General features: G+C 43.9%; 1 protein-coding gene across 1 annotated transcript in view; it reads left to right on the forward strand.

Annotated features, from left to right (window-relative positions):
* The first annotated feature begins 11,955 nt into the window (after nucleotides 1–11,955).
* Nucleotides 11,956–13,832, forward strand: part of Cnga3 (cyclic nucleotide gated channel subunit alpha 3) — a 35,718-nt gene continuing 33,841 nt past the window's right edge. Inside the window, exon 1 of the mRNA XM_045148387.1 lies at nucleotides 11,956–12,056. Within this exon, the coding sequence (XP_045004322.1) occupies nucleotides 11,956–12,056 (101 nt within the window). The remainder of the gene's footprint in view (nucleotides 12,057–13,832) is intronic.

The following is a 13,832-nucleotide window of genomic DNA, read 5'->3' on the forward strand; positions in this document are numbered from 1 at the left end:
GATACTCATTGATCTCAGAAACCAGCCTTGGTTCTTGAGCAGAAGAATATTAAGTCTGCAGGCTCTACAATTAGATTGATTATGACTAACTAGATAGCCCTGGCTGTGTGAATTGTGTACCCCAGTTTGCTCATCTGTAAAAATGAGAAGGATAGTGGTTATTGGGAAGATTAAATGAGCTCATAGTGGTATAGTACATGTCTTCAAAAATGTTGTGATGATGATGATGATGATGAATGTGCTATTTTGACATTTCTCCACTTTATAATATTTTGTCACTTTGATAGATCCTTATAACATATATCGTGAGTTTTGCAGTTTAGAGTGCGCTTATTTTAGATTAAAAATTATTTCTCCCATCCAAGTACTAACAAAGCCTAACACTGCTTACTTCAGAGATCAGACAAGATCAGGCACATTCAGGGTGGTATGGCCATAGACTTTTCTTTTTTATATATATATATTTTTTATTTTGTTTATTTACTTGAGAGCAACAGAGACAGAGAGAAAGACAGATAGAGGGAGAGAGGGAGAGAACGGGCACGTCAGGGCTTCCAGCCTCTGCAAACGAACTCCAGATGCGTGCGCCCCCTTGTGCATCTGGCTAACGTGGGACCTGGGGAACCGAGCCTCGAACCGGGGTCCTTAGGCTTCACAGGCAAGCGCTGAACCACTAAGCCATCACTCCAGCCCAGACTTTTCTTTTTAAAGATATGATTCATATACTGTAAGAGCCACTCTCTTAAAGTATTGCTTTTTTAGTTTGTTCAGATTTGCAGCCATTACCACAGGATTATTATAGAATTTTTAAGCTCCCCCCAAAGAAACTCTGCTCCTATTAGCAGTCTCTTTTTTTCTCAATTTTTCCATTTCTTCCCTAAGCAATTATTAATCTATTTTCTATCTTGATGGATTTATCTGTTTGATAAGTTTCACATAAAAGAGATTATGTAGCCCTTAGATAATGTTCATCTATGTTATAGCATGTATGACAGGTAACAGTCTATTGTGTGGATATGCCACATATTGTTGGCCCATTTATCAATTAAGGAACATTTAGCTCCCACTTATAGACAAGAGATGTCCTTCCATTTGTTATCTTGTCTTTAAGATCACTTGTCATGACTTTCAAATGTAATTATGTAAGGCTATTTACACTTTTTAAAACATGATTTGTCTGAGGAAGGTCTCAGTTTTCCCTCTGTTTCAGTTTTCCCTCTATATAAGCTTAGAATTGTTTGAATTGAACACAACTCTGTCACTGAGAGTGGTGATGTCTGTTCCATGACTGGGTCACAGGTTTCACAGCAAATCAGAATTCAGTATTGGTGAATTCCCCTCCTACCCTGCAATTCTTGAGTGGGATAGGGAAGAAGAGAAGAGCGATTAAAAGTATGCTTCAAGGGCTGTAGAGATGGCTTAGCAGTTAAGACACATGCCTGCAAAGCCTAAGAACCCTGGTTCGATTCTCCAGGTCCCACGTTAGCCAGATGTACATGGTGGCACATGTGTCTGGAGTTTGCAGCGGCTAAAGGCCTTGGCGTGCCCATTCTCACTCTCTTTCTCAATTTCTCTCTCCTTCTCTGTGTCTCTAATAAACAATTAAATAAATATTTTTATGAAAAGTATACTTCACGGGGCTGGGGAGATTGCTCAGAGGTTACAGGCACTTGCTTGCAAAGCCTACAGGCCCAGGTTCAATTCCCCACTACCCACAGAGGGCCAGATGTACAATATGGTACATGCGTCTGGAGTTTGCAACAGCTAGAAATCCTGGCACAACTATATTCTCTCTCTCTCTCTCATAATTAAAAAACTTGTGCTTCATAAAAGGTTCCAAGAAATGTAACTCTGCATGAGGTGTTGGCTTATGATCAGAGTTTAGTTTGAGAGAGTGAGCCTATTCAAGTTCAAGTTCACTAATCGTTTGCCAAGTGCATTTGTCCTGGTGGTGTTAACAAATTTGATTTTGGAAGACTGAAAGTGATGAAACACAAAGAGATATTATTTTTTCAAGAACTAAATGTGGTCAGAGGTATGGGACAAGTGTGCCTGCCCATCAAAACTCCAAGGCTCCTCCCCCCATATTAATGTTTTGATTCGTGTGCCATTGACTTGTGTCCAGCCATGGAACCCAATTAGTTGGGCTGCTGGCTGATTGTGACTCTCAGAGCCAAGAATAATGATCGTTCTGAAAAGCCTCCACAGGCTGGAGGAGCAGCTGCACCAGATCATAGACATCTCTGTGTCTGCTGCATTCAGACTTTGGAGAGTGATAATGTTTCAAATTACATAAATTGGACCAGAACTAGTTTTCATGATTAGGCTCTACAAATAGGACAGAGCAAAGCAACATTTTATATGAGTGCGGACCAAGGTTTATTCCAGAGGTGTGGCTCACTGCAAAGGGACTTAACATATTTTCAGTCCTTTGTTGCTTGATATCTCTGTGGCTCTCTCTGATAAATTACCATCCATTTTCTGAGATAGATGGAAATTTGCAGTGTGACTCATTCACAGAATTATTGTGAGGATCAAATAAGTTAAGACACACCTCAAATTATTAGAACAAAAGACCAAAGACAAGCAAAGAATGAGCATTCAGTAAACATACCACTGTTATTATAAGTGCCATCCTCATGATCACTCACCATTTCTTTTCCCATTTATACCACACACTTTTTATTAACCTTTTTAAATGTTTTTATTTATTTGAGAGTGAGAGAGTGTGTGTATGGGTCCACTAGAGCCTCTTATTCCTGCAAAGAAACTCCAGACACATGCACCACTTTGTGCATCTGGCTTCACACGAGTAACAGGAATCAACCCCTAGCAGGCAGGCTTTACAAGCAAGCAGCTGCCTTTAACCACTAAGCAATTTCCCCAGCCCTTTGTTATCTTTTATATGTGTGTACTGGGTATTTGGATGTTTCTAAGTAAAAAGAAGTAATTCTCTAGACCTTTCAGAGTTAGTTATGGAAAGAGAAAAGTATAAGATATCTAGTGTTCATTGAAGTCATATTAACTCATGGCCTAATCACATACCCAGACCAACCATGATCAAGACAAAGATGACTACTCAGTGCCCAGCTCTCCATGGAAGCCTTAAAGGTACATAGCACAATGGCTAACTTGCAGTCAGTGTCAAGTGGTTGTTTCTCACAGGGGAGCCTCCCCTTGGGTCCCCAAGATAGATTTAGGGTTTCTTCCTCTATTTACCTTGCACTCTATCTGCTTCCATTTATGTTTCAATACCTCTAGCACTACCTATCCCCAACTGCCTTACACACTTAACACACACACTACACTGAAATCCTGTGCTCTAAAGACAAAGACTTATGTTCCTCATCATCATTATCCTCAGAACCAGGTCTAAAGCCTATCAATAAAAGGAGTTTCTTACAATGGCAATGGGGACAGGCTGGATTTAGTCCTATTTAAAGAAAGTGTGAATTGCCAGAAACTGTTCTCAGTTTCCTGGTGAAAACACATTCGCTTGGGAGATGGTCACAAACCCCTCTTGGACTCCTGCCCATGAGTCACTTCAGGATCATCTTCCACACTGTCAAAATGCACCTCCTTTCTGTTCTTGAAAAATAAAATTACGGTGTGCACGTCTGATCTCTTGCTGTGGGTATGGTAACCAAACAAGGTGTGATGCGGACCTCAGAGCTAGACACATCCATTCCTCTTGTCCTCATCTGCAAAATTAGCACTAGTCTCTCCAGGGGCTCTGGAGGGTGCCAGCAACAGGCATGGAAGCAAGTTACAATGGGCTCTCCTGGAGAGTGGTTTCATTTTCAGCAAATCCTCAGGGTCACTGATTGTGGCTTCAGGGTCTCTCTTGTGAGCTCTCTTCAAATGTATCAGGGCCATGATGCACTCGCTCATCAGGAGATGTGAGAACATTCAGGGCTGCTCCTCATTCTCTTGAGCTATCATAACTAAAAATACTGTAAATAAAGAGAAGGAAATAAGTGCTGCCTCATGTAAGGTGTCAGATTCCAAGACTCAGAGACACCTGTTTCTTGGAGCCCTAAGTTTCTTTTAATTAATCAATTTATTTAGCAGAGAGGATGAGGGAGGAAAGAAGGAAGAGAGAAAGAAGATAGAATGGGCACACCAAGGTCTCTAGCCATTGCAAATAAACTCCAGACTCATTCACTATGGGTTCCAGGGTCCTCAGGTCAGGCCGCAGGCCCCCAAGGAGTCCAGACAACTGTGGAGACCAAGATTATGCACATGTGACCAGAGAAAGAATCGCTCTCAGGAGACAGTTTTGGTGAACAGCTCGGTTTATTGTGAGGGAAATGGGTTTATAAGCAGTTGAGGACAGGAAGAGGCTCCTAAGGAGATTAGGTGTACAAAGTTGCTTGCTGATGCCTAATTAACATATGAGGACATTCATTCCAGCAAGTAGGCAATGGTTTATGGTACAGGGGGATGGGCTGTGCAAAAGTTGCTGGCTGATACCATGTAAGGAGTTTCCTAGGCAACTGGCCAAAGGCCACACAGTTATGGGTAAAGCCTAAGTCTCATCCGAATGTCCAGGTATCCTGTGCTTGGAGAGGAAGTGGCCTTACTTCCTGCCAATCTTGGGTCCGAGATTTTGTCCAGGAGTCCAGGCTCCCTGTGACCCCAAGAATGGGAGGAGGATCCTGGCTCACTGCAACCCCTGAGAATGGGGGGAGGAGCTCCCCCACCAGTCTGTCCCGGAGATATGACTGGAGGTTCAGGCTGCTGGCCTCTCCATAGTCTGGGGCCTTTGTATCAGACAGCTTAGTTTTGCTTCAACCCAAGGCCCTGCCTATGTCCGACAATGCACCACTTTGTGCATCTGACTTTACATGGGTACTGAGGAATTGAACTTCAATCATCCATCAGGCTTTGAAAACAAGTGCCTTCAACCACTGAGCCATCTCTTCAGCCCCCACCCCCAAGAGTTATTTAATGCCAGGTGAGAGAATGGTGGAATCCAAAGTAAAAGGGAGAAGTTTCAGAATAGCCAGTAAGGGAAGGGTGGTGGTCATAAGGCTTCTTTGGGAGGGGCAGGGTTCTTGTATTGCAAGGGAGGAGCCTTACATGGGGCATGGTGGGTGCGACAGGGAGACTGTGACTCAGGCCGATATGACAGGAGTTGTTCTTTTTTTTAATATATTTTATTTTTATTTATTTTTTTGAGAGAGGCAGAGAGAGACAGAGAGAGAAAATGGGTGCATCAGAGCCTCTAGCCATTTCAAACGAATTCAGATGCATGTACCACCATGTGCATCTGGGTTATGTGGGTCCTGGGGAATTGAACCTGTGTCCTTTGGCTTTATAGGCAAGCGCTTTAACCACAAATCCATCTCTCTAGCCCAGGAGTTGTTCTTTTTTTGAGCCTGGGTTTTATGGTCATTTTTTAAAGGTCTGGTTCTCTGGAATATCTGATAAACTCCTTCTGGGAAGTGAGGCTTAGATGTCACTTCTCCACCTTGAGCCACAGGTAATGAATGGGAGAAGGTAGTATTTCTTACTATTGCCTTTGGGAAGTGATTCTTGGTCAATTTCCATAACAGTACAGATTCCAGCTTCACAAAACTGTGCACATTTGAGGAGGTGCCTGTCATAGCTGTGGAAAGTGGAAAAGGAGGAGGGGGAGAAGGGGAGGCAGTAGCAAAAGCAGAGGAAATGGTTAAAGGCATTTACTTGCAAAGTCAGCTGGTCCAGGTTCAATTCCCAAGTCATCCATGTAAGCCAGAGGCAAAAACAGGTGGCACAGGTGTCTATGGCAGGATGCCCTGCCACCTTTACCCACCAAAACACACACACACATACACACACACACACACACACACACACACACACACAAATAAATAAATAAATAAGTACATAAATAAATAAGACATCTGAATTACTTAATAAATTTTTTACCAAGGTAGGGTCCCACTCCAGCCTAGGCTGACCTGGAATTCACTCTATATTCTCAGGGTGGCCTCAAACTCACAGTGATCCTCCCACTCTGCCTCCCGAATGCTGAGATTAGAAGTGTGCAGGAAGGTAGTTGATGAAGGAAACAGGCATTTTAATTTAGATGAGAGTTGGGGATTACCTGCTCAGGAATCCCTGCTTTATAGGAGCTTTGCCTTCATTCCTTCTCTTACGCTATTTTCTGGAAGCCCCTTTTGCTTCTTCTTAGACAAGAGCTCAGCATTCCTTTCCTCCCTTAGGTTCTTTTTTAGAAAGAAAAATTATTTGCAAGAAGAGAGAACGAGCTCAAGAATGGGCATGCCAGGGCCTCCTTTCACTGCAAACTCCAGATGCATCCACCATTTTGTGCATCTGACTTTACATGAGTACTGGGAAATTAAACCTGGACCAGCAGGCTTTGGAAGCAAACACTTTTAACCACTGAACCATCACCCCATCTCTTCTCTTAAGCTCTAGGTATCATGTAATAAAATCTCTCTAAACTTAAAAAGAAAGAATTAGAATTGGTTTAGATAAGGCAGGAAGTCTGTGATAGCAAACAATTATATAGAATACATGATTAATTAAAATTAAAATAAATGCCACTCTTACTAAGAAATTATCAAGTGTCAGATATGATGGTGCACACCTTTTATTCCAGCACTTGGGAGGCCAAGGTAGGAGGGTCACTGTGAGTTTGAGGCCAGCCTAGGTCTACAAAGTAGTTTCAGGTCAGCTTGGACTAGAGTGAGACCCTATCTCAAAAAAAAAAAGAAAAAAAGAAAAGAAAAGAAAAAGGAGGAAAGAAAGAAAGAGAAAGAAAGAAATTATCGGGTGAAATTTCAAATGCTTTGGACAATTCAGAATTATTCGAACATGGAAGAAATTCAGAAATACAAAAGTACAGTCCTTGCTTTGCAGGCTGTGGTGGAATCTTCCAGCTGTCTTCATTTCGGAGACTTCATTGAACTGGAAAGACTATAACCAATTCTGAAATTTTCAGTTAGCATGTTTACGAGTCTCTTGAAAGTGTTTCTTTCCTGGAAATGGTTCACAGTTATTCCTTAATTTTCCTGTAGTATATTCAGTACTTACTTTATACAGACCTAATGAATATTGACTAAAATCAAGGAGGCAGGAGTCTTAGAATTATAAGAACTAATTGAAGTGTGTCAAGCTGAGAAAGCTTGAAGCTTTAGTTAATCTTGACAGTCTTATTAATTAAATGTATCATTACTGTTTTAACTACATTTATTTGTTAAATTTATTACTTAATGCTATTATATTAGTGTCAGTTGTTCATTCGGTCATCAATCTAGAGTATTGAAGATCACAAACATAATACAATTTTTGTATAATGGCTCAAATATTATAAATAGCTTGAAATATTTATTCACTAAAATGAGTCTTATAATTATGTAATTTAAATACGATTTGTCCTATTACTAAGGAAGTGGCTAGCCAACATAATTAAAAGAGAAATTAAGTTTACCCTTAAACCTGAAGGGCTAGGTCAACAATAGAAATAACTCCTTTCCCATATGTTTAAATGTCTAAAGTTAAACACTATCTTAACTGTGATAATCCCTCCAAAGAAACAAGAAACAACCCAGGACCTTGGACAAGAGCATGCATCTAGATGCTGTATTTTGGGAGAGATTCCAAGGTAGAGGCGTGGGGGCCTTGGAGGGAAGAAGGGCCAGCCAACCAAACAGGTCACTGCCTGGGCGACCAGGGCTTCTCCAGGAAGTCCAGTAGAGGCACTTCAGAGTTGTCCTCCTGAAGGATAGACGAGAACACACCTTCTGGGCCCTGGTTCAGTCAGTCAAGGGTTGCCCAAGAAGTGTCAAGTCTGTTAAGTGCTACTGGGTTTGTACATGTCTGAATAGCTGGAAGTGTTTCAAGCAGGTGTTCCTTGGGAAATCAGGCAGGTGAGAAATTCACAGTATAGCTGAGGCAGGATATTACCAGGAACTCAGCATGATCTAGTTGCCATAGCAACAGCTGGACTGAAAGATGTGAGGTAGAGGGCCAGAGGTGACATTGCATGGACTCAACTTATGTTATTAACTCCAACATGCCCCACCCTCTTACTTTGACAAATCCTCCTCTGTCAGGACCTTGATGTTGAGCCTCAGAATGTGGTGGTATGGGGACATAAGAATCCTGGGCCTGTGACCTGATTGATGTTCTTCTTGGTCCTGGGTTCACCCCATGTCACATGGGTCCTTGTGCATATGCTTTAGACACTGCCCAAATTCCCAAGCTCTATCCCCCTTTCCCTCACAGGCAACTGCTCCTTGGCCACCCTTGGACCAAAGGATAGGACAACCAGGGTCACATTTAGGAAGACAGGCCTGGAAAGAGGGGCAGGCATGTCTACAAAGGTCAGAACCTCAAGAGAATGAGGGATGAGAGAATGGGAATGAGAATGAGCTCTGGCTCAGAGTTCTGGCTGGGCATGTCCCTTGGATCCCCTCTGGCAGTATGTGGATGGAGGAGGGCTGCACTGTGGCCCAGATCTGAGACCCTTCCTCTCGGTCTGAAGGCAATACTGGTTCTTCGCAGCCTGTTAACTTTACACTATGAGATTCTTCTGCTGGCCCTATCTTAGGTAGATCCTGGCCAGCCAGGAGAAGTAGCAACTTTGTGAAAGCACTGCCTGCTGGGCTTCTTCACTCATGCATCAGGATCAAGTGGGAACATGTTGTGCGGCATCTAGCCCTGGACCAGGACCCAAGTGGCCATCAACAGGAAGCAGACAGGCACAGTGGCACAGGGACCAGGCTAGAGGTTGCAGCTACAGGTACAGGAGAGGAGCTCAGACTGTAGGCAATGTCCTCTATTTGATGCAATTTTCCAAAAAGGGTCATTTGGTAGTTTTTCCACAGAGTCCCCAAACTTTAAGCCTTTCTCTGAACCCACTGGTCTATAAGCTCCTTGAACAGAGGACCAGGCTGCACACTATTTTCTGACAGACCCCCAGCTCCTAGCATATAAGTGCTCAAATAAGATAAAAGTGTGGAACGAACTGTTTCAGGTTGAGTTTATTGTTTTTAACCCATTACATAATTTGTGTTAAAGTTTTCACAGGCATTTGAAACTGGAGTCAGTCCAGACCTTCAACCCGTTCCCCTCCCGAGTCCTCTAGCCTCGCCTCCCAAGCCAGCTGTCAGAGCCTCAGGTCAGCACTTCTCCCTTCGCTGCCCTTTCTCATCACTGCTGTGTCCTCAGTGGTTTGTCAACTTACCGGTTCATTACCTAGACCCGGTGACTATTGTCCAGTTCAGGCTTCTCTTCTCTCCCCCACCTGTGGTTCTTCAGCAGAGTTTTAGCTGGTCACCTCTACACTCTCAGGTCCTCTCAGTACATTCTCTTTGGTTCAGCCAGAATGGCCTTCGCACGTCTCATGATAGCCCCACTGGGCTTCAGAGTCAGGCCAAGTTTCTTGGCACGGCCTGCAGTTCTTATCATGTCATGTGCCCTTTAGATAGCAGATACCTGAAAATAGACTTTGTCTTGCTTCTCATTAGAAATTATAGAATCTCTCACCCCTTTAATCCTCACACTCGGGAGGCAGACGTAGGAGGATCACTGTAAGTTTGAGGCCAGCCTAAAACTACGTAGTGACTTCCAAGCTGGCCTAGGCTAGAGTGAGACCCTACCTCAAAAGAAATAAAGAAAAGAAATTATAAAATTTTAAATCACAGGCTTAAACTATCAAACAAGTGATTCTGGACCCACCAAAGCCAATGGCTGCCATTGAGTAAATGAATAAGGGTGCTCAGACTTTACAGAGCAGGTCCACAGCCATAACACTGCCCTGAGCGATGCTTCAGCTCTTTGCGCTGACCTTTCTTTAGATGTGGAATTAATTTAGTTCCAGGATGAGTCACTGGGCTATTTCTAGAAATTGCCCTCTTTTGATGGAGTGGCCTCTACTGACATTTGACACGCAAGTCATAAGGCTACTCCAGAGATCCTGTGACGTCCTTGTTTAGTGAGCCAACCTCAGGAGGCCATCTTGCAGCTGAGCACTTGTCCGTCAGCTACAGAAATGGCGATCACACCAGCTTCCTCTTCTCTCAATAATGGGGACACATTGTTCACTACAAGGAACTCAAATCTGGTTTGTGGCACAATGAGCAAGACACACTGGAGGGTTTTTTGTGTTAGTTTGGCTGGGCAATACGTAACATCTCTGACTCTTATTTGGGTCATCTATCAACAGACATAAAGGTTGCAAGTACCTCACTGTGATGATTAAATGAAATGAAATGTGCCTTGGGGTTTAGCATCAACCATAGATATGTATATAGGTAGTTCTTGCTGGCCTAGAACTCACTATGTAGACCAGGATAGCCTCGAACTTTCAGTGATCATGCTGCCCATGCCTGTTAAGAGCTGAGAATACAGCATGCATGACCACACCTGGCCCTGGCATCATCTTCTGTGAAGGCGTGTGTGTGTGTGTGCGTGCGTGTGTGTCTGTGTTCATATATGTGTGTGGTATTCCTGGTGAGCTGCCGGTCCTCAGCCCACGGGGAAGGCTGATGGAGCTGAGTTCCAATGTCCACGAAGGATGGCAGCAGCAGAGCAGGTGCACACCCCAGCAAGCAGCGCGGGCAGCAGGGCAAAGGGTTCACAATTGTCTTGGAGCCTCCTTATCTGTAGTCCCCACCAGGAGACCCCAGTAGAAGGAAGGGCCCCTCAGTTAATGCTTCCTAGAAACACCCTCACAGGCCCGCCCAGGATGGATGTCTCTTACTTGATTCCTAATCGGAGAAGGTGATAGCAGAATTTAGCCTTCACACATGGCAAGTGCTTTACTAGCTGAGCCATCTCTCCAAACTTGTAAAAACTTTATGAATGTCAAGCATTATTAGTGGTGGCTTTTCACACTTTAAGTCCAGAGTTATAACATGGTTTTGTTTTTGCAGTGCTAGGGCACAAGCCCAGAAGCCCCTCATGCTAGACAAGTGCTAGCTACACTGAGCTGAATAGCCAGGTTTTTAAAAAATATTTTTATTTATTTATTTGCAAGCAGAAAGAAATAGAAGAGAGACAGAGAGAACAGACATACCAGGGCTTCCAACCACTGCAAACAAACTCCAGATGCATGTGCCACTGTGCTTCTGGCTTTCCATGGGTACTAGGGAATCAAACTCAGGTCATTAGGCTTTGCAGTCAAATGCCTTAGCCACTGAGCCATCTATCCAGTCCTGAGTAACCAGTTTTAAAAGGGACATCCCAAGCTGACTGCACACCCATGAACCTCCCGCCTCATCCTCTTTACCTCATTGATTATCACCATGACCAGCCACACTTTGCTTTAAAATGGAGTTCTGGGGACTGGAGAGATTGTTCAGTGGTTAAAGGCCCTTGCTTTCAAAGCCTAAGGACACAGCTTCAATTCCCCAGTACCCACATATAGCATCTGGAGTTCCTTTGCAGTGGCAGGAGGTCCTGGCAGGCCCATTCTCTTTGTGTGTGTCTCTCTCTTTTTCCCCCTCCCTCCCTCCCTCCCTCCCTCCCTCCTTCTCTCTCTCTCTCTCTCTCTCTCTCTCTCTCTCTCTCTCTCTCTGCTTGCAAATAAATAAACTATTTTTAAATAGGGTTCCAAAAGGCAACTACAATATGAGCCAAACTAAAAGATAAAAATCAGAACATGAGAAAAGCAAGGTCAAAAGGGACATTGCATTACCCCTGGGAATCATAAGGATTTAAGGTTTCTTACATCAGATATTCACTTGGCCACACATTTGTTCTTTTGTTCATCGGTGTGTTCAGCACTGAACTCTGGGGCTTTTTGACACGGGCTTATGTAAGACCTTGCTTGAGCCTCAGACTGGTAAAGAAGAGTCCAGAGGCATGCGGCCAGAGTTCAGGGTCACACAGTATAGGCCTTGTTGCTGATGAGTTGATTTCGCAGTTGTCCTGACGGTGTGTCTACTTTGTGTTCACATTTTAGCAGCCACCTTGGGGCTGAATGTGACAAGCATGAAGATGGCCAAGGTGAACACCCAATATTCCCAGCCTTCTCTGACCCACCTGCCAGTGAAGAGCTCAGATGGAGATCTTGGTCAGATGGAGAATGGCCTCCGCAGGTGAGATGGTTGTTTCCTGATGTCCCAGATGGTTTCCCTAGCTGCTCTAGACTGTGGAGAATGCCTTAGCACAGGGAGATGGCCTGGGAGAGCCATAGTTCTCCCAGTTTCATTTTTCATTTTACAAATCCTCATGGCCTCATTTTATATTTTATTCTTACTTTAGAATCATCCCTTATTTAAATATATGATTTCCTATTTTAGAATTAAATGGAAAATGAGCCTTTAAAAGTTGCATTAACTGGAAAAGGTAAGAAAAGAAAGATTCAAGTGACAAGTAATTCTACTGTGAAAATATGTCCAGGCTGCAGCACTTCCCCATGTATACAAAGGAAGGTGCTTATTTCACACTCTGCGCCAGCCACCGCCCCAGGCACCAACGGTGGCATCTAAGTCATAGGCACTGTCCTGCACTTCTAGGGCAAGATCAGGTTGCACACTGTGATCGTGGGCCCCTGTGGGAGTGCCCTTGCCAGCCAAGCCATCACATCTGTCAGTAACATCCACACCCAGGTAGCCACGCAGAAAACAAGGGCCTTGCATTCTTCTAACCCTCTTCTAATTTACTAGTGAACCTGAGAAAACCCACCTAAGCTCTTTGGGTCTCAGTTTCTTCATCTGTAAAATGGAAAGCATTCCCTCCCCAGCTCCTGGTGTGAGTTAGCACGTGGGAAAGAACCTATTTGGTGTACACAGACTTACACATACATATTTCTTAAATTACTAATAGCAACATTGAGTTAAGCCATGAGAAATTTTCTTTCTAATAGTCGCATTGTGTTTTTGTTTTTTTTTTTAAGAGAGAGAGAGGGAATGGAAGAGAGAGAGAGACTTGGCATGTCAGGGCCGCCAGCCTCTGCAACTGAACTCCCGATGTGTGCACTGTCTTGTGGGCATGTGTCACCTTGTGTTCTTCTGTCACCTTGTACACTTGCATTACCTTGTGCATCTGGCTTACATGGGATCTGGAGAGTCAAACATGGGTCCTTAGGCTTTACAGGCAAGCACCTCAACCTCTAAGCCATCTCTCCAGCCCTGTTTTTATTGTTTTAATTGAGAACTTGCGTGAATGAACATACTGCCTGATGTTCTTCCCATTGGGTTATGTTCTTATGTTCCCTCTCCTCCACCCCCGCTCCCCTGAGGGCCCTCCTCAGCAGGGCTATTGGTAAGCACTGTGGGGTCACGAATGCACTAGTCAGTCTCTGTGGAGGGGAACAGTGCCTCACAGTACACCTTCCCATGCTGTGACTCTAACGTTCTTTTCTCTTCCTCCTGTGCAATGTTCCCTGAGCCTTGAAACGTGTGTTATATGTCTTCTTTTAGTATTGAGCTCTCAGCAGCCTTTGATTTTCTGCTTTGATGCATTTGAGTGTCCTTAGTGTCTACCACCATCTCCACCTTAGACCATCTGGGGACCAGTTCTGGCCATTTTCTACCTGTTCTCATGCAATGCTTTCTCAGCCCGACCACTCACAAGTCTTACTGAGCTTCATCTGGGGCCTGGCCCAGGCATTCACAATGTGAAAGCTTGATGGCATATTAATACAGAATCTCATAGGAACACTACAGAGATTTCAATATGAGAGCCAGGAAGAATGCTGTCTTTAGGAGAAAGACATGCTTTATCTTACAGAAATACAAACTGAAGTTCCTAGAATGTTGCTTGGAATCACTGAGGAGAGCACAGCATGTGTTCAGCGTATGTGTGGAGCCGCTTCAGGGACGGAGACAGAGCGAGGGCTTTCCACTACTTCTCAGTGCAGCTTAACATCT

Source organism: Jaculus jaculus, chromosome 4 (assembly GCF_020740685.1).
Source record: "Jaculus jaculus isolate mJacJac1 chromosome 4, mJacJac1.mat.Y.cur, whole genome shotgun sequence".
NCBI lineage: Eukaryota > Metazoa > Chordata > Mammalia > Rodentia > Dipodidae > Jaculus > Jaculus jaculus.